At 43.5% G+C, this 21,729-nt stretch overlaps 1 protein-coding gene across 1 annotated transcript in view; it reads left to right on the top strand.

The window, feature by feature from the left end:
- Positions 1–1,216: 1,216 nt before the first annotated feature.
- The window catches only part of LOC108539165 (zinc finger protein 682-like), a 29,691-nt gene continuing 9,178 nt past the window's right edge, over positions 1,217–21,729 (top strand). The window contains exons 1-3 of the mRNA XM_017887667.1: positions 1,217–1,395; positions 14,984–15,110; positions 16,255–16,350. Coding sequence (XP_017743156.1) covers positions 1,393–1,395; positions 14,984–15,110; positions 16,255–16,350 — 226 coding nt within the window. The 5' untranslated portion in view covers positions 1,217–1,392. The remainder of the gene's footprint in view (positions 1,396–14,983; positions 15,111–16,254; positions 16,351–21,729) is intronic.

Raw genomic sequence — 21,729 nt, 5'->3', positions numbered from 1 at the left:
CGTGATCTCCACTTACTGCAACCTCCGCCTCCCAGGTTCAAGCCATTCTCCTGCCTCAGCCTCCCGAGTAGCTGGGATTACAGGTGTGTGCCATCATGTCCGGCTAATTTTTGTATTTTTAGTAGAGATGAGGGTTGCACCATGTTGGCCAGGCTGGTCTCGAACTCCTGACCTTAGGTGATCCGCCCGCCTCAGCCTCCCAAAATGCTGAGATTACAGGCGTGAACCACCGCTCCCTGCCCCACAGGTGATTTTTATTTGCCAGGGGTAAGAAGCGCTGGATCTGATGAGGAATGCATTAGCTGTGAGTGATTTTCATGTATGCTGGGGAGATTTGCCTCATGGCAACTCTGGAGATTGGGGTTTTAGAAAACATCCTTGCCCTGTTAAAAATTAGAAGATGACTTCAAGACATTTTTAGCTACTTGGCTAAATTGCAGAAAGAGAAAATGCCTTCTTCAGAGATCTTTTTTTTTTAAACAGGGTTTCACTCTGTCACCCAGGCTGTAATGCAGTGGTGTGATCGTGGCTCACTGCAGTTTTGACCTCCCAGGCTCAAGTGATCCTCCCACCTCAGCCTTCTGAGTAGCCAGGACTACAGGCGTGCACCACCAGGCTTGGCGAAATTTTTAATTATTTTTTGCAGAGATGGGGTCTCGCTATGTTGCCAGAGCTGGTCTTAAACACCTAGCCTCAAGTGATGCTCCCGCCTCAGCCTCCCTAGTAGCTCGAACTACAGGCACAGGCTACCATGCCTGGTTTGTTTTTTAAAATGTGGCTACTAGAAAATTTAAAATTCATATGTGCCTCACAGTTTCTTTCTTAGAGAATTGCCTCCCTTGTGACATCTCAGGCTGCCTGCTCAAAAGACTGGAGGCTAGGAAAGTGATGAAATCTGAAATTTTAAAATAATTGTCATTATATTGTTTCCATTTGTGAATAGCATATGTCTATTATTCACATATAAAGATAACCTTATATACAAAGTTAAATGCAAATGTTCCCCAGGCAGGGCCAGTTTCCAGTGAAGGAAGGAAGGGCGCCAGAAAAGAGTTCAGGAAAAACCTGCAACTCCTGCCTTTTTCAACCCATTCTCAGATCACGTCTCCTGTCACTCATGACCTGAGGGGACGCGGCGTGGAACTGTATCCAATCATGGGCGTTGGAGTGGGAACTGTCCAATCAGGTGCGCAGCCAAGGTAGAGGGGGCGGTGTCCTGGAGCTGGCGGGGCCTTTGTCTCGCTCCAGCCAGAGCTCAGGGTCCGTCTTCATTGCTTAGTATCCTCTGCGCTAGGAGGTCTCGGTGACTCTGTCGCAGCCTCTGTCGCCCTCTGACCTGCAGATGCTGTGAGATCCAGAGCTAAGACTCCGGGACATCCCGGAAGCCGAAAAATGGTGAGTGTGCCAGGCCGCGCGTCCCGAGGTGGGGGCAGGGCTGATTGAAAGCGGCCGGAACTGGCTGTGACGGGACCGGGGCCTCCCCGCTGTCAGCTGCGGGGTCTGCGGACTGGAGTCCCCGCAGGCACAGCTCGGCCCTCGGTCCCCTCCGGGCACAGGGTGCGAGGTGGGCCAGCAACCGGGAATCCGGGCAGGCATCCCGTTCCCTTCTCCCGCATCCCGCCCGGAGCCCACCCTGGGAAGCGCCGCGCGCATTCTCGCGTCAGCCCGGATTGCGGGGACAATGGAAGGGTCCTCAGGGCCGAGTCCAGACCCCGAGTGTGGTTTGTGCGTGGGAAGTGCTGTGATCCCGGGGGTCCTCAGTCTTTTCCTTCTCCTGTTAAAAAACAATGGGAGTCACCTTTAAAATGTTAAAAACTTACTGAAGTTAACAGTGATTCATGATCGGAGAGCACCCAGCCACGGTTTGTGGTTTGGGGTCCAACCGAAGGGCTTGAAGGAAAGTTTTTTCATAGGTGAAGGAAGAAGCAAACCGAATTCAGTAACTGACTAGTTCCAGTTATGTGATCATCTTATTTAGACTATTCAGGTTGTCATTGCCTGGTTATGTAATCAGAAGTTAATTGAAGGTTTGTGGTTGCCTAAATCTGAATTTTGTTTCCCCCTAAGGTAGCAATTTACAAGAAATGTATTTGCGTGTGTGTATGTGTTTTAATGTAGGAACTCAGGGCACTAGAGCCACCTCAACTGCCTGCTATTTAATTAACACTCCACAGGAGAAGTGATTTTCTCGTGTATTCTCCAAATGTGTGACAAGCAGAGTCTCAAATCTACCACTCTGTTGCCCCAGCCTAACTCTGGCTTGCAGTCGAATTTTAAATTTTCAGTTCTTTCTTGACATTCTTCAGCACCAACTTCGCCTCTCTAATTTACAACATTATCAACTCTTAGTCCTTTTTTGTACATTTCAGATACAGTATTTTGATTAATCATTATTTCAAAGAGCAGCGAATGCACTTTTAGAAAATAAATGTTTTCATTTGCAAACATTTTGCAGGAGATGAAAGCAGAGAATAATCCCAGCACTCCACTGTGGAAAAAAAAAGACCAAAAAACAAAACCTTTGTGCCAGTCTCCCTTTAATCTTTCCTAGGCACAGACACCTTATCGGAATGTTTTTAGGTTGAAGTTCCACTTTGGAAGCTTCACAGGGCAATGCATCCTCAGCCACCCTGTGTTATTTTCCTGGTTTTGAGTTTCAGAACTGTCTGGGGATGACACGAGATGCATACAGTGGCTGTGTCTCCTGAGGCCCCTGGGTCATCTCCTCTCAGGGGCAGCCTGAGGTATGGGAATGGTGCCTCTCTGTAGAGTGATTGGTGCATTGTGCCTGGGAGAAATCAGGTATACCTTTCCTCTAAAAGCAAATCCGTTAGGACATTAAGATTTTCTTCCCCAGCTCCCAGTTTCCATTTCTTAGAGATACAGTGCTGGCCAGGCAATTGGATGCTGGTATTGAGGAAAAAATTTTCTCAGATTGGTGAAGAGAGAAAAAATATCCCCAAGAACGAAGAACACCCAACCCAGTGAGGCAGTGCACAAACCTGCAAAGCAAAATGCATCTAAGGGACACAGTGGGGCACAGCACAGTGGCTCTTGGTAGTACGGTTATTGTCCACTTCAGTGAGCAGGACGGGGGTGGGAAAATGTCCCAAGTGATAGAATGGCTTGACTTGACATCTGAGTCAGATATGTCTGTGTTCCAATCAGCATTGTCGCTTCCTGAGTTTGTCACTTTGGAAAGATTTCTTTACTTATTTTAACTTCAGTTTTTAATTAAGTGTAAATTACATTTTATCAGTAGAGCTTGAAAGGCAATCTGTACTGGCAACCTGGTTTTTTCACCAACCCAGGCTTCTGTGCCACCTGATCATAGTCTCATCTACCTACATGGACACAGGAAGAAGTCAGAGCATAACCTCTCCTGGGACATGATCTATCGCATGAACCAGTCCTTCCCTAAGCCTGCACTGTCCCACCCATGGTTTCTTGATAGCAACTTTCCCTCGTTTGCCTTTTAGTTCCACCCACAAACCCTTTTTTTATGTGCACATAGTGTGCCCAATGCCACCCCTCAGTTGTCTGAATCCAGCACCTACTGGAATTCAGATGTCCAGTAGTTCAAGACCATGGGCCTAGACCTACCTTTTGCAGAAGCAAATGCAAATTAGAAATAAGAGGCTTCATTCCCCCACTTGAAAATGAGGGAAGACATTTTGTTCTTTTGCCTTTTCTTAAAGGATATAATTTAGAAAATGTTATTATTGATTGATTATTTTTTTGAGACAGAATCTCACTCTTCCACTTAGGCCAGAGTACGACGGCGTGATCATAGCTCACTGTAACCTTGAACTATTGGGCTTAAGCAGTCTTACTGCCTCAGCCTGCCAATTACCAAGGACTACAGGCATGCACCAACTTGCCTGCCTAATTTTTTTTTTTTTTTGTAGAGACAGCATCTCACCATGTTCCCCGAACTGGTGTCAAACACCTGACCTCAAGAGATCCTCCTGCCTTGGCCTCCCAAAATGCTGGGATTACAGGCATGAGCCACTGTGCCTGGCCTAGACAACTTTTATATGTACCATTTTTCTCTGCTTCTTCAAAATATATGTAAATTGGAGTTTCACTCTTGTTGCCCAGGCTGGAGTGCAATGGCATAATCTCAGCTCACTGTAGCCTCTGCCTCCCGGGTTCAAGCGATTCTCCTGCCTCAGCCTCCCGAGTAGCTGGCATTACAGGTGCCCGGCACCACACCTGGCTAATTTTTTGTATATTTAGTAGAGACAGGGTTTCATCATGTTGGCCATTCTGGTCCTGAACTCCTGACCTCAGGTCATCTGCCCACTTCACTCCAGCTTGAACAACAGGAGTGAAACTTTGTCTTAAAAAAACAAAAAGTGAACACAAAGGATAAGATTTAATTCAGCAATCCAGAAAGCTAAAGGGTCACAGATACTGAAGGGTATCTCTTTAGTATCTGGACAGAGAAAAACAATAGGTGTTTTCGGTAGAAAACTGATGATCCAAGGTAATTACTAATATGTGGAGGCCGAAGTGCTTATGCTGCAATAGCAAGACCAGCTTAGAGTGTGCCCTGTACCTTGGTTTCTATTTGTTTTTTAAGAACAGTTGGCATAGTTATATGTACGCTTGTGTAGGCAAACTGCATCCATTTAAATTAAACAGTATTTTTTCGGCCGGGTGCAGTGGCTCACGCCTGTAATCCCAGCACTTTGGGAATCTGAGGTGGGAGTATCACCTGAGGTCAGGAGTTCAAGACCAGCCTGGCCAACATAGTGAGACTCCGTCTCTACTAAAAATACAAAAATTAGTTGGGTGTGGTGGCAAGCGCCTGTAATCCCAGCTACTTGGGAGGCTGAGGCAGGAGAATTGCCTGAACCTGGGAGGCAGAGGTTGCAGTGAGCCGGGATCATACTCCAGCTTGTGCAACAGAGCGAGACTCCGTCTCAAAAAAATAAAAATAAAATAAACAGTATTTTGTACAATAGTGTGAATATAACAGCACAATATTTATTTTGGACAAACCCCTTTAAAATAATGATTTTAATATTATGCATTCTTTTGAAATATAAATTATTTTAACTGAATTAATATTACAGATAATTTTCTAATACTCATACATTATGACTAACATATTAAAATTATTTATCCTAAGATATTTATTTCTTAAAAGAAAATAGGCCGGACATGGTGGCTCATGCCTGTAATCACAGCAATTTAGGAAGCTGAGGCGGGTGGATCACGAGGTCAGGAGTTCGAGACCAGCCTGGCCAACATGGTGAAACACTGTCTCTACTAAAAATACAAAAATTTGCTGGGCGTGGTGGTGGGCACCTGTAATCTCAGCTACTCGGGAGCCTGAGGCAGGAGAATTGCTTGAAACAGGTAGGCAGAGGTTGCAGTGAGCCAAGATCATGCTACTGCACTCCAGCCTTGGCAACAAGAGCAAAACTCCGTCTCAAAAAAAAAAAAAAAGAAAAGAAAAAATATAGTAACAAATTGTTACAATAGATATTAACCCCACCTCTGTCACATCAATTAATATGTTTATTAATTAATCCAACAGGTATGATTAGAGGTCAGCATGATTTTAGTGTCTATATATACATATATGTATTTGAGAAAGAATTTCAGTCTGTTGATTAGGGTAGAGTGCAGTGGCACGATCTCGGCCATTGCAACCTCTACCTCCCAGGTTCAAGCAATTCTCATGCCTCACCCTCCCAAGTAGCTGGGATTACATGTATGCACCAACATGCCTGGCTAGTTTTTGGATTTTTTAGTCGAGGCAGGGTTTCGCCATGCTGGCCAGGCTGGTCTCAAACTTTTGACCTGAGGCGTTCTGCCCACCTCAGCCTCCCAAAGTGCTTGGATTACAGGCATGAGCCACTGGGACTGACCTTATTTTTTCTTTTCTTTTTTTTTTTTGGAGACGGAGTTTTGCTCTTGTTGCACAGACTGCAGTGCAATGGTATGATCTTGGCTCACCGCAACCTCTGCCTCCCAGGTTCAAGTGATTCTCCTGCCTCAGCTTCCTGAATAGCTAGGATTACAGGCATGCGCCACCACGCCTGGCTAGTTTTGTATTTTTAGTAGAGATGGGGTTTCCCCATGTTGGTCAGGCTGGTCTTGAACTCCCAACCTCAGGTGATCCATCCGCCTCGGCCTCCTAAAGTGTTGGGATTACAGGCGTGAGTCACCACACCTGGCCCTATTTTTTCATTTTATTAACTTAGGCATGCAGCATTTACAGAACTAATAAATGCAATGGATGCAGTCACCCACCCATGGATGATAACAGCTCTTCAGTTAGCTGTGCCACAAGCTCAGATATAATTCCAATATGTGAACAACGTTGGTTTCCTGTTCCTTATCAGAAGATGCTGGTGAATGTTGTTAGATGGCTTCCAATATAAATCCCCAGTCCAGTGGCCAGCAGATGAGACAGCAGCAAAGATGGAAGAAAAACCTCTAGAAATTCTACGTAGAATTTGTATCTGTTCTTCAGAATGCGTGTGTTTTTCATGCTGAGAGAAGCTGTGCACTTTGGTTCTTAAAGAGAAACACATTGGGGGGAATTTTTTCTTGCTCACTTAAAAAGTCCTATATCGAATCTGAGTATTCCTTCAATATACTTTCAACTTCTTTCTCTCAATATGATCTTCCACAGACTAATAACTGTTTTTCTCTCCAATGCCTTGGGTGTTTCAGAATCTCTGTTGGTGCCTTGTGTCTGTGAGTGAGATGGGCTGTCACGATGACAACTCGTGGAGCAACTCCGTCCAGACTTCATGCTGGGCATCCAATAGTACTTTTTCCATGTCATCGTTATCAGTAGAAACTGAAGCTGGAGGCCAGGCGTGGTGGCTCATGCCTGTAATCCCAGCACTTTGGGAGGCCAAGGCAGGAGGATCACCTGAGGTCAGGAGTTTGAGACTAGTCTGACCAACATGACAAAACCCTGTCTCTACTAAAAATACAAATAATTAGCCAGGCGTGGTGGTGGGCGCCTGTAGTCCCAGCTACTGGAGAGGCTGAGGGAGGAGAATCGCTTGAACCCGGCAGGTGGAGGTTGCAGTGAGCCGAGATCGCGTCACTGCACTTTAGCCTGGCTGACAGAGCAAGACTCTGTCTCAAAAAGAAAACCCCCAGAAACTTAGGCTGGAACACCCTTTTCATTTCCATTATTGTGAAAATATAATTCTAACCACAAATGCTCCAGGTACTCCTCCTGCAGCCCAGGGCTCTGCTCTGTGGCATGGTGCTGGAGCACAGATGCAGCAATGAGGGTCTGTGTGGGCTGCAGGCTGTAGGCTAAGCTTCACGGGCAGGAACACCATGGCCCAGCACTCTGAGTCAGGAACCATTGATTTAATATATAAATAGCCAAGAACATAGATCCCTCTTCCACAGTTTCTTTTTTCTTTTTTTGAGACGGAGTCTCCCTCTGTCACCCAGGCTGGAGTGCAAATAGCGTGATCTTGGCTTACCGCAATCTCCACCTCCCAGGTTCAAGCGATTCTCCTGCCTCAGCCTCTCGAGTAGGTGGGATTACAGGCGCCTACCACAACGTCTGGTTAATTTTTTGTATTTTTAGTAGAGACGGGGTTTCACCACGTTGGCCAGGCTTGTCTCGAACTCCTGATCTCGGTTGATCTGCCCACCTCGGCCTCCCAAAGTACTGGAATTACAGTATTGAACCACCGCACCTGGCACCACAGTTTCTAGAGAGGAGTAAAACCCTACCTTCACCAGGTACCTGAATTTCGCTCCAAGTTGCAAAACCACCTCCTGTCATGAAGATGTGGGAAGTTTATCTTTTATAGAATATAGTCAACTGACCTCCCCAATTCCCAGGTGGATTTAGGATAAACTACAACAAGTGAGTGCTGTCACATCTTCTTCTGGAGGTCTAATTATGACAAGCTTCTTTCTATCTTTGCAATCTCTTAGCAAATTGCCTGCAATTAATGTCACATTCTGACTTAATTGTGTAATCATACAGTTTTTGCTTTCTCTTCTGCCACTGTGGAGAGTTTTTCTGGGGTTGGAGATGATTGTGCTTTTAATTACATTTTCAAAACACTGTCCGAAAAGACCAGGTATGATGTAAACATATAAGGTACCCATCAGACTTCACCCTAGAGGGTCTTTCCCTGTTGGGCTTCCAGTCACAGCCTGCAATTGTGCAAACCCCAAATGTGCAGGCAAAATGGTCTCTGCTTATTTGTGTTCTATAGTCCCTTGTAGAGCAGTCAGATCAGATTTCTACAAAAATAACTTTACAGGGCAGCAATCAACCGTTCCATCTCTTTCAATGTCCCTGGCATCTTCAGATCTGAAATGAATTCAGAGACAATTAGGGCCTAGAAACCCTGTAATCCCAGCCACTCAGGAGACTGAGGTGGGAGACTTGCTTGAACCAAGGATTCAGTTTGCAGCGAGCCACGATCTTGCCACTGCACTCCAGCATGGATGACAAAGTGAGACTGTCTCCAAAAAAAAAAAAAAATTCCGCTGCTCACTACTGCTATTCAAAGTGTATATTCAAGCCAACTTGAATCTATGCTTCTGGGTTGCTGTTCTTGCTGTTCTCAAACGTGGCACATATGAACTCTCTACTTTTACCTCATTTTTTTTTTTCGTTGACATATCATTTCTAATGCGTTAAAGGAATCTCCGTGACAGGATCTCTCCTCTGGTTTTGCACAGCATGCTATAACACCCGATAATGTACAGCCAGGTTGATGTCACTAGAAACTATATATAAGCACTGGCTTCTGGGACTCATGAGACAGGGCCTGACTTTGGATTGAGAATGTACAGAAAGCCCATAGGAAACATTTTCTGCATCGTGGCAGGTCAGCATCAACATCTTAGAGCCCCACCCTTCAAAGTGTGGTCCTTGAAAATTTTCAGATCTTGTCCTCTGACCTGCTGCAGTTGTGTGAGAGGCTCTTGGTGTAAATAGAATCTGATGGCAGAATCACCCCAGCAGTGGGGGGTCCAGGCCACAAAATATCTACTGCCGTGACCATAACAACCATACCTACCTGTAAGCTGTGATACTGGAGTAAAATGTTCCTGTCATTCCTCTTACCCAAGCTAACTGATTACGGACAGGTGATATCACATATGGGTTTAGGATCTGAAGCTCTACCAGGGAAGTTCCATTGTCTATTCTATTCCCACAGAATCAGTCTCAGTGTTTCCTGTTTGGATTGCCATGGGGACGTCAACCCAGGGTGACTGGAGACCCTCTTCCCAGCACCTGAGAGTCTTTGAGACATCTGAGGATGTCGTGTGCAGACTGGGGTGAGGCTGACAAGAGGGTCTAATTCTGCTACCATCTAAGAGGGAGGGGAATAAGTCATTCAGTGTTTCTTCTCTTTCTCATAAAAATCATCTCTTTGGTTGGTTCCTAGATGGGAGTTGTTCCAGTTTTCACTTGAGTGAAAAACAAGGAGGAGAGCTGGAGACTGAAACTGATCAGCCAATTGCTTTCATTTCCTATGGCAATTAGAAAAACAGATGAGGCACTCATAATCTCTGCCATCTAGGAACTGTGTCTGTGGCAAATGAATAAATGACTGAATTTCACATCATGGGGTCAGTACAAAAAAGGGATGTGTGCAGGGGATTTAGGGCCACTTTCCTTATGTTGGGAACTCTGATGTCACCATCTGAAGGGCCACTCATGAACAGAAGAGTTGTTATTATTATAGTTATTTTTTCTTTTCTATTTTTTGAGGTGGAGTCTCGCTCTGTTGCCCAGGCTGGAATGCAGTGGTGCGATCTTGGCTCACTGCAACCTCTGCCTACCGGGTTCCAGTGATTTTCTCCTGTCTCAGCCTCCTGAGTACCTGGGATTACAGGCGTGCACCACCACTCCCGGCTAATTTCTGTATTTTTAGTAGATATGGGATTTCACCATGTTGGCCAGGCTGGTCTCAAACTCCTGAACTTAGGTGATCCACCCACCTCAGTCTCCCAAAGTACTGGGATTACAGGCATGAGCCACCGCACCCGGCCCTATAGTTATTATTTCTATTGCTTTTACCTTGCTAAGACTAAATATTTAGCTTCTAAATATTTTTGTTTTGTTTGAGACAGGGTCTCACTCTATCGCCCAGGCTGGAGTGCAGTGGTGTGATCTCCGCTCCCTGTAAACTCTGCCTCCCAAGTTCAAGCAGTTCTCCCACCTCAGCCTCCCAAGTAGCTGGGGCTACAAGTGTGCGCCACCATAGCCAGCTAATTTTTGTATTTTTAGTAGAGATGGGGTTTCACGATGTTGGCCAGGATGGTCTCAAACTCCTGACCTCAGGTGATCCACCTGCCTTGGACTCCCAAAGTGCTGGAATTACGAGCATGAGCCACCATGCCTGGCCTATTCCATGCATTAAAAAAAAAAAAAAGACTTGGCGCAGTGGCTCATGTCTATAATCCCAGCACTTTGGGAGGCCGAGGCAGGAGGATCTACTGAGGTCAGGAGTTTGAGACCAGCCTGGCCAATATGGCGAAACCCCATCTCTATCAAAAATAGAAAATTAGCTGGGCATGGTGGCAGGCACCTATAATCCCGGCAACTCAAGAGCTGAGGCAGAATAATTGCTTGAACTGGGGAGGTGGAAATTGCAGTGAGCCGAGATCGTGCCACTGCGCTGTAGCCTGGGCAACAGAGCAAGACTCTGTCTCAGAAAAAAAAAAAAATCAGTGCTAGAACAAGAAGAAATATAAATGCTGGGCTTTTCATATAAATCCAGGGAATTATGGGACAGTTAGTACTCACCTCCCAGGGTGTTATGAGGATAAATTCACATTATATCATCTTCCCAGCACAGTGCTCTGTAGCGTGCTTCTGAGCACACAGCGCATGCTCCATAAACATCACATTAATGCATGTGCACATGTTGTTTTCCAAATGCAGACTTACTCAGACATAAGCTGCCTTCTCCAGCCTCTGTAAACTTTAAAGGACCAGCAGAGAATGCCATGTTTTAGGATAGTGATTGGTGGTTTTTATTTTGGACCAAAAGCATTTGTGTTGTAAGAAGAGTATGGGTTTAAGGGACTGTGTGCTGTGGCGCTTTGTCTAGTTGAGTGCTCTTGTAAGTGACATAGGGCAGGCAGGGTCAGCATTAGCTGTGAATGAAGCCAATCCATGGACTCCTTTCAAACCTGCAGAATTGGCTGGGCACAGTGAATCACACCTGTAATCCTAGCACTTTGGGAGGCTAAGAAGGGCAGATCACCTGAGGTCAGGAGTTCAAAATCAGCCTGGCCAATATCGTGAAAGGTCATCTCTACTAAAAATACAAAAATTAGTCATCCAGGCATAGTAGCATGTGACTGTAGTCTCAGCTACTCGAGAGGCTGAGGCAGGAGAATCACTAGAGCCTAGAAGGCAGAGGTTGCAGTCAGCCGAGATCATGCCACTGCACTCCAGCCTGGGCAACAGAGTAAGACTCTGTCTCAAAAAAACCAAACAAACAAAAACCCTGCAGAATCAAATTAGAGTGGGGCCTGAAATACCAGATGATTTCTCTGCATATTAAAGTTTAAAAGGTAATTCTTAGCTAAGTGGTTATCAGCTCATCACATTCCAGTTAGGATTAAGTGGCCAGTTTGAAGAAATACCCTCACTTGTGCCCTCCCAACAGATTATGTTGGCCTGGGTGGAAGCATCCATGTTGTTTTAATTAAGTGTCTCATGTAATTCTAAGGTAATGCCAGGAGCAATCATGAGGGCTCCCAGACATAATGTGAGAAATGAGTTCAGCCTTTTCTTGTGTGTGAGACAGAGTCTCACTCTGTCACCCAGGCCCCAGGCTGGAGTGCAGTGGCGCGATCTCGGCTCACTGCAGCCTCCACCTCCCGGGCTCAAGTGATTCTCCTGCCTCAGCCTCCCCAGGCTTTTTTTTTTTGTTTTTTTTTCAGATAGAGTTTCGCTCTCATTGCCCAGGCTGGAGTGCAATGGCATGATCTCGGCTCACGACAACCTCTTCCTCCTGGGTTCAGGTGATTCTCCTGCCTCAACCTCCCAAGTAGCTGGGATTACAGGCATGCGCCACCACATCTGGCTAATTTTGTATTTTTAGTAGAGACGAGGTTTCTCCATGTTGGTCAGGCTGGTCTCGAACTCCCGACCTCTGGTGATCTGCCTGCCTTGGCCTCCCAGAGTGCTGGGATTACAGGCATGAGCCACCGCACCCGGCCCCCAGGCTTTGTTTTAAAGAGAGGTCACAGGGCCTGCTCTGCTTGGTTTTCATGAGAGCAGGGGAGTGGGGCCCATACTGCCTTTGCTGCAGCAGAAATTGCTGCCATCTCTGCCATGGAAGAGCACCTAAAGGCAGGAAAGTAGAGACTCACATGTTAGTCTTTAGGTGGAAGCTCACTCTTCCTGAAATTCTTCTGTAACAATGACAAAGGACAAGCAAGTGTGGCCTTTTCTGCACCTTTAAGGTACATCTGCCTATGGGTGCGGTGGTAGCAGGTGAAGGGGTTTTGCTGATGCTTTAAAAGGCGTATTCTCAAGTTACAGCTGTGATTTTCCAGATAATACCACCTGAGAAGGAGTCCCAAAGGAGGAACAAGAGGAAGAAATGGCTGGTTCTCGGGTGAATGTGCCCCAGCTCAGGGGTGATGCTCTCTTTTCATTCTTGAATGTCTTGGCTTTAGAACTTACAAAACTTTTACTTCTCTACCTCTCATGTTCCTACCTAGCCAGTTTGTTTTAGATACTTTTCCCCCCCTTTTCTTCTTATAAATATTACTTCTTACTATAGTAGTTAAGAGGCACTGAAAAATACTTCTCTTTTATATAATAGAGCCTTCTTTATTTTTTCTCTCCAGGCTTCTTACATACCATGACCAGTTCTCACCATCGAGTGTATGACCTGCAAGAATAAAAATGTTCTTTGTGACTGAGCACAGTGGCTCATGCCTGTAATCCCAGGACTTTGGGACGCTTAGGTGGGAGGATTGCTTGAGGCCAGGAGTTTGAGACCAGCCGGGGCAAGATGGCGAAACCCTGTATCTACTAAAAATCCAGAAAATTAACCAGGTATGGTGGCACGTTCCTGTAGTCCCAGCTACTTGGAAGGCTGAGGCAGAATCACCTGAACCCAGGAGGCGAGGTTGCAGTGAGCCGGGATCACGCCACTCAACTGCACTCCAGCCTGGGCGATAGAATGAGACTCTGTCCCAAAAATAAATAAATAAATAAAGTTCTCTTTGTGTCACATCAATGTGGAAAGGTGTAGATACCTAAGATCTCTCTTAGGGATGGTGTAGGATCCTCAGATATTAGTGAAGGGGGAATGTGTATTGTTTAGGTTCCATCTGGATGTTCCATCAACTCTATGCAGAAACAGGATTTTTAAAATGCACATTTAAAGAGGATGGCACTAATTGCCCAGAATAAGAAGGTTCTGGAAAAGAGAATAGTTAGATAAGACTAGCTCTCTAAAATGCTGAGGAAAGACTATTCAAATACATTATTAGAAGTTATAAAACCTGGGAGATATCTGTAGCTTGAACTTTGCATAAAGGTGTTTCTTTATGCTTAGATTCAGGTTATAATTTACTTTTTGTTGCCAATAATATCATAGCTCTGATGATGTGTCCACCCATGTGTGTTGATACTGCACATCAGTTTGTTGTGTTGTAGTTCATGTTAATTTCTTCTTTTTTTTTTTTTCAAGACAGAGTCTCGCTCTGTCGCCCAGGTTTGAGTGCAGTGGCGCAATCTCAGCTCACTGCAACCTCTGCCTCCCGCATTCAAGCAATTCTCCTGCCTCTGCCTCCCGAGTAGCTGGGATTACAGGCGCGTGCCACCATGCCCAGCTAATTTTTTGTATTTTTAGTAGAGATGGGGTTTCACTGTGTTAGCCGGGATGGCCTCGATCTCTTGACCTCGTGATCTGCCTGCCTTAGCCTCCCAAAGTGTTGGGATTACAGGTGTGAGCCACCACGCCCAGCCCGGTTTATGTGAATTGCAATCACTAGGTTAAGGCTGTCTGTGACAGATTTTTCTAAATTATAAAGTTAATTATTTTTATCTTTATTATGCATAAGTACCTTGGGAGATTTACTGACTGATATACATAAACCATCACATTTAATCTGCAAACTCCCCTTTCTTTCTAGATTCTATTTGCTTAAAGCTTGCTTTGGAAAATGAAGGCTCATTTTCGTTTACTAGTCAGATAAACTGGGGCTCAACCACTTGCTCTGTTTGACAAAATATTCTTGATTTGGACGCATTGGTATCACTGGCTAGCTTGTTAGAAATTCAGAAACTCAGGCTTCACCTGAGATCACCTGAATCAGACTGCGTTTTAACAGGATCTGTAGTTCATTGTTATGTACATTAAAATTTGACAGATACCTTCTAACCCATCATGACTTCTCTGTATCAGTAATATTTACAACTTACTCTGTAATCTGCAGACATAAAACTCAAAACTGTATATGCCTGTGTTGATGCCCTTATTTTTAGACTGATTATTTAGAAAAGTATCTACATTGGTTTTGTGGATTCTGTTTTCCTTTTAGTTTGTAGCCCAGGCAGGAGTGCAGTGTCATGATCTCGGCTCACTGTAACCTTTGCCTCCCAAGTTCAAGCGATTCTCCTCCCTCAGCCTCCTGAGTAACTGGGATTACAGGCATGCACCACCACACCCAGCTAGTTTTTGTATTTCTAGTAGAGACAGCGTTTCACCATGTTGGCCAGGCTGGTCTCGAATTCCTGACCTCAGGTGATCTGACTGCCTCGGCCTGCCAAAGTGATGGGATTACAGGCGTGAGCCACCGAACCTGGCCACGTGGATTCTATTTTCTTTCCTCAGTGTTAGAGAATACATCAGAGAATATTTTTGTTAAAAATACCCATTGAATAATTCCAGTAACTGATATAAGTCACAGCAATTCTCTTTTCATATGGAGTCAAGAACTGCCCATTCACAGTTGGTCTTATGTTTTGTTCTGTTTTGTTTTTCAGGAGCTGTTGACATTTAGGGATGTGACCATAGAATTCTCTTTGGAGGAGTGGGAGTTTCTGAAACCTGCTCAGCAGAATTTGTACAGGAAAGTGATGCTAGAGAACTACAGAAACCTGGTCTCTCTGGGTGAGAAGAACTTCAATACACAATTCCTATTTCACACTAAAGATTTTACTTTCTTCCTCTGTAGAACGTTTGGTGGGGATTTCTGCTTTATGTAAACGAGTTTTAGATCTCTGCTTTCAAGGAAAACTTGGGGATTTGTTGGGATAGAGAAGAAAATTTCCAAGAAGTTTTATGTTTACATTAACTTTCTTCTGCCTTGAGGTGATGGGCATTTTTCACTCTAGTTTAGTGGTAATTCTTTTTGTTTGTTTTTATTTTATTTTTTGAGACAGAGTCTAGCTCTGTTGCCCAAGCTTCAGTGCAGTGGTACAGTCCAGCTCACTGCAGCCTCCACGTCCTGGGTTCAAGTGATTCTCCTGTTTTAGCCTCCTGAGTATCTGGGACTACAGGTACCCACCACCACACCCAGCTAATTTTTGTATTTTTAGTAAAGAGGAGGTTTTACTATGTTGGCCAGGCTGGTCTCAAACTCCTGACCTCAAGTGATCCACCCTCCTTGACCTCCCAAAGTGTTGGGATTACTAGTGTGAACTACCATACCCAGCCTTTAGTGGTAATTCTTGGAATTCCATTATAAAAATTCCTTTATAAAATATTATTGACCAGACCTTAAAATCCAACTTCTACCACCAATTTTTGATTAAGTAGTATTGGGTAGGGAAGCTGAAGACCCAAAAATATAAAATATTCTAAACTTTCTGTTTAGAAATATTATTTTGTTATTAATTTTCTTTTCTTTTTTTTTTTTTGAGATGGAGTCTCACTCTGTTGCCAGGCTGGAGTGCAGTGGCGTGATCTCGGCTCACTGCAATCTCTGCCTCCTGGGTTCAAGCGATTCTCCTCCCTCAACCTCCCAAGTAGCTGGGATTACAGGCACGTGCCACCACACTTTGCTAGTTTTTGTATTTTTATAGAGTTGGGGTTTTACCATGTTGGCCAGGATGGTCTCGATCTCCTGACCTCATGATCTGCCCGCTTTGGCCTCCCAAAATGTTGGGATTACAGGTGTGAGCCAACGCGCCTGGCCTTATTATTAATTTTCTAGAATCATCTATAATATTCTGTCTTCTCTACAGAGCACAACACTAGCTTGGTAATTGGAGAATCCCAGCAAGCATCATATTACTTTTTTCTAATAAAACAGGTCTGACTGTTTCTAAGCCAGAACTGATTAGCTGTCTGGAGCAAAGACAGGAGCCCTGGAATGTGAAGAGGCATGAGACCATAGCTAAACCCTCAGGTAGGTTGAATGAATGAAACACATGCCACAGGTGAAAGCTCTAAAGGCCAAGGGGGAAGACGGGCTTCAAAAGTTATTTGAGAAGTTCTGCTTCAATGGAGGTGATTTTGAGGAGCATGGTTGTTTTTTCTTGCTCTCACATAGAGGCATCTTCTGTCTAATGCTCCTAAATTCTCTAAAAAGTAACCTTCCTTTGAGGTTACAGTGAGAGCCAAAGTCCTCTTCATGGCTTATAACAGACTTTATTATCTGACTGCCCTTTCATTGTCTCAGGAGCCACAGGAATATATGTGTATTTTTGAGGAACTCTATGTTAAACTATTTTTTTCTTTTCTTTTGAGAGAGAGATTTTCGCTCTTGTTTCCCAGGCTGGAGTGCAATGGCACAATCTTGGCTCACCATGACCTCCGCCTCCTGGGTTCAAGTGATTCTCCTGCCTCAGCCTCCCAAGTAGCTGGGATTACGTGTGCCACCATGCCCAGCTAATTTTGTATTTTTAGTAGAGATGGGGTTTCTCCAAGTTGTTGAGGCTGGTCTTGAACTCCCGACCTCAGGTGATCCACCCACCTCGGCCTCCCAAAGTGGTGGAATTACGGGCATGAGCCACAACGCCTGGCCTTTAAACTATTTTTTTAAGATTTTTGTTTTGTTTTGGTTTGGTTTGGTTTGGGTTTTGGTTGTTGTTGTTTGCATTATGTCTGAAATGTGTGAGAGTATTAGTGTTAACCATATTTGGTTCCAAAATCCCAGTAACACCACAAAGAGATGTGGTCTGTTTTCTGCTTTATGATTTCTTATGGAAGTTTCTTTCTTTTTTTTTTAAATAAATTTTTTTGTTTGTTTGTTTTGCGACAGAGGTTCACTCTGTCACCCAGGCTGGAGTGCATGGCGCCATCTTGGCTCACTGCAACCTCTGCCTTCTGGGTTCAAGCGACTCTCCCATCTAAGCCACCCAAGTAGCTGGGATTACAGGTGTGCACCACCATGCCCAGCTACCTTTGTATTTTAGTAGAGACAAGGTTTCACCATGTTGGCCAGGTTGGTCTAGAACTCCTGACCTCAGGTGATCCACCCGCCTCGGTCTCCCAAAGTGCTGGAATTACAGGCGTGAGCCACCATGCCCAGCCCCTTACAGAATTTTCAAATGTGATTCTACAGAAATTCCTATTCAGTAATGTTTTTATAATGCTAAGCATCTCCCTAAATATAAGAAAATCTAATATTATTTTATTTCTACATTTTATATTTTTAGTGTGAACTAAAATTGGTATTTTAAACTTTATTTTCCCAGCGTCTTCAATTGTACTAGTTGAGATGTGTACACATATACACACAAATATACCCACACATATACGTGTGTGGACTGTGTGGTTACTTTCCACAAATTAAAAGTATATAACTATTTATTATGTAAAATGTAATGATATTGTATGTATAAACATTGTGAAATGATTAATACAGTTAATGAATGCATCCGTTACCTCACAGAGTTATTTGGTTTTGTTTTTTTTCTTTTTTGAGACGCGTCTCACTCTGTCACACAGACTGGAGTGCAGTGGCGGGATCTCAGCTCACTGCAACCTCCACCTCCCAGGTTCAAGTGATTCTTGTGCCTCAGCCTCCCAAGTAGCTGGAATTATAGGCTGGTCTCAAACTCCTGGCCTCATGTGATCCACCCTCCTTGGCCTCCCAAAGTGCTGGAATTAGAGGCATGAGCCACCATGCAGCGTTTTCTTTTGTAGTGAGAACACTGAAGGTTTGCTGTCTTACTAAAATGTAAGCATATGGAGCACGTTCGTCCAACTCGTGTCCTGCTGGCTGCATGCAGCCCAGGATGGCTTTGAACGTGGCCAAACACAAATTTTTCTTAAAACATGAGAATTTTGAAAGCTAATCAGCTATGATTAGTGTTAGTGTATTTTATGCATGGCCCAGGACAATTCTTCTTCCAGTGTGGCCCAGGGAAGCCAAAAGACTGGTACCCCTGATATAGAGCATTATGATTAACTATAGCCATGATGCTATGCATTAGATCCCCAAAACTTAAGCATGTCCAAGTAACCCAAGGGGAGAGGCAAGGTGGCGAGAGCTGCCCAGACCAACATGCCAGAGGCACAGACAAGACTGCAGACCAGCAAGGCTGCAGCCCCGAGATTACTACGCTTTGTATTTATAGAACAATTGTCAATTAGTAGAGCATCAGGCGATTACATAATTATAGAACAATTGTCAATCAGCAGAGCAATCAGGTGATTACATAATTATATACTATGATTATTAGGATAGTCTTCAGAAGTACATCAAGAACAGTTCTCTTCATAGATGGTCAGTTTGTTCTTCTTTCCCTTGGTTAAACCTTTTGGGGAATTAAGCAACTTTAATAGTTAACATAACAAGTTCTTATATTAGACCTTAGTGGCTCTTGCGGTTACAGGTCTAGAAAGGGACTATGTGTGGTCTTTGAGGAATGGTCATAGGGACAATTATAGCAGCACAATTGGTTATAAGGCTTAGAACTGGCACAGCAGTCTCTATTAAGTGCAAGGTTAATTACTTTAACATTGATTATATAACTATGTACAACAATTTTTTCCTTTTTTCTAAGTTTAGTATTTACTTTTATTTTTTGTTTTAGGGCACCAAATTTTAATATCTTGTCGTCTACTGTGTCCCACAAACTTAAATATTTTTATAGAATTAACCCCCATCTATCCACACCATTTTTTCACCATTTATATAATCCCCAGAATATGAAATAAGTTAGGAAATTAACCATGACAAAATTTTGCATAGAATTTTTGCCTTTAGGGAAATACCATATTTCCTTTTTTCCCTATGTGTTCCATCACAAATACCGCCCACTGCCATTACCCATATTGGTAGGGACAGGCCCAGGGCCAAATTTTCCGAGGGTAATGTGGAAGATTTTTCTTCTATCTTCCAGTTCATGGGTATTCACCATTCCAAGATCTGGAGTGGGGTGGGCAGTAACTATTACCGAATGAGTAACACTTCCCCAGACCTCACCGTGAATCCCCTCCCAATAAGTTATCTGCCATATAATATGATCAACCAATGCAAAGCAAAATAGCATAGATTAATTCCCAGCGATACAGAAGAGCCCCACCAGCGCCACCTGCTGCACAGGCCTTGGAAGTGGCCTTGCCAACATCCAGAGGGCTCTGAGCCTTGCTCGAGGAGCAGCCTTTATGCGGTCAGGGGTCTGGGCCTGTCCCTCTCCTGCATGGCCTGCGCCACTCATCTGACATCTTTCCCATTTTCCCTGCTTCCCAGACTGGGTCAACCAGTTTGTAACTCTTGTTTCCTATGAGTTCATCCTTTGTATATTACACATAGAGTGGGATCGTGCATTATTTTTCTTTCTGTGTCTGGCTTATTTCACTTAGTATAATGTCTTCCAGGTCCATCCATGTCTTTGAAATATTGGCAGCATTTCATGATTTTTTATGGCTGGATAATATTGTATTGTGTATATATGCCATTTTTTTTTTTTTTTTTTTTTTTTTTTTTTGAGATGGAGTCTCGCTCTGTCACCCAGGCTGGAGTGCAGTGGCCAGATCTCAGCTCACTGCAAGCTCCGCCTCCCGGGTTCACGCCATTCTCCTGCCTCAGCCTCCGGAGTAGCTGGGACTACAGGCGCCCGCCACCTCGCCCGGCTAGTTTTTTGTATTTTTTTAGTAGAGATGGGGTTTCACCGTATTAGCCAGGATGGTCTCGATCTCCTGACCTCGTGATCCACCCGCCTCGGCCTCCCAAAGTGCTGGTATTACAGGTGTGAGCCACCGTGCTTGGCCTATTTTTATTTTTTAAAGAACATCCATACTGGTTTTCATAATGACTCTCCCAATTTACAACACACCAACAATGTACAAGATTGTTTTCATCACACACTTGTCAACGCTTGTTATCTCGTTTTAAAAATGTTTTTATGCTTAAAATTTCTTTTTTTTTTTTTTTTTTTTTTTAACAGAGAAGGGGGTCTCACTGTGTTGCCAGGGCTGGCCTTGAACTCCTTTGCTCAAGCAGTCCTCTTACCTCAGATTCTCAAAATGCTGGGATTACAGGCATGAGCCACCATACCCAGCCCTATTCTTTTTGCATAATTTGTGGGATATGAGTGCAACCTTGTTACACAGATAGATTTCATGGTGGTAAAGTCAGTACTTTTAGGGTATCCATCACCCAGAAAATATACGTGTGGCTTGATAATAGCCATCCTAACAAATGTGAAGTGATATTTTATCATCATTTTGGTTCGCACCTGCCTGATGACTGGTGATGTTGAGGTCCTTTTCTCATACCTGTTCGCTCTTTGTCTTCACTGGAAAAATATCTATCCATTTAGTCTGTTTTTCAATTTAGTTCTTATTATCATTCTTATTATTGTTTTTGCCTTTGATTTGTATGAATTCCTTATATATTCTGGATATTAACTTCTTATCAGATGCATGGCTTGCAAATTTTTTTTTCATCCTGTAAGTTTCCTTGTTTTATTTTCTTTGCTGTGCAGAAAAATTTCAGTTTGATGCAGTCCCACTTATTTATGTTTGCTTTTGTTTCTGTGCTTTGGGTGTCATACCCCCAAAAATAACTGCGAAGAACAGTATCAAATAGGATTTTCCATGTTTGCTGGATTATATAGTAATTCCATTTTTAATTTTTTGAGAAACCTTCATAGTCTGTTTTTTACAGTAGCTGCATCATTTTTGCCTACCAGTGGCTCAAAAGGCCTCTCAATTCTCCATATCCGTAACAATTATTTTTGGGGGGTTGTTACATTTCTTAATGGCTCTCCTAATGGGTTTGAGGTAATATTTTACTGTGATTTTTACTTTGCATTGGTCTAAAATTTATTAATCTTGAGCATCCTTTCAAATGCTTATAAGCCATTTATGTATCTTCTTTGGAGAGATGCCAGTTCAATTGTTTGTCCATTTCTTAATCAAGCTACTCACTTTTTATTGTTGAGTTTTAGACATTGTTTATATATTGTGAAAATTAACTCCCATCAAATATGTGATTTTCAAATATTTCACCCATTTCTTAGGCAGCATTTTCACCCCACTAAATTTTTCCTTTGATGTGCAGAAATTTTGAAGTTTGATGTAGTCCCATTTCTCTATTATTTTTTCCTTATGCATTTGATTTCATATCTAAGAAAATGACATCAAATTCTTTGTCTTTTGTAACAAGAAATTAGTGCCAAGTCCAATGTCATATTTTCCCCATATATTTATCTAGGAAGTTTATTATATTTTTATGTTCAAGTATTTAATCCATTTTAAATACTGTTTTTATATGGTGCATGTAACAGAAGGGCTCAACTTTATTTTTTTCATGTAAATACTCAGTTTTCAG

This window comes from Rhinopithecus bieti, unplaced genomic scaffold (assembly GCF_001698545.2).
Source record: "Rhinopithecus bieti isolate Rb0 unplaced genomic scaffold, ASM169854v2 scaffold_17824, whole genome shotgun sequence".
Taxonomy (NCBI): Eukaryota; Metazoa; Chordata; class Mammalia; order Primates; family Cercopithecidae; genus Rhinopithecus; species Rhinopithecus bieti.
Note: the sequence above shows the minus strand (reverse complement) of the source record. Positions and strands in the feature narration are given on the sequence as shown.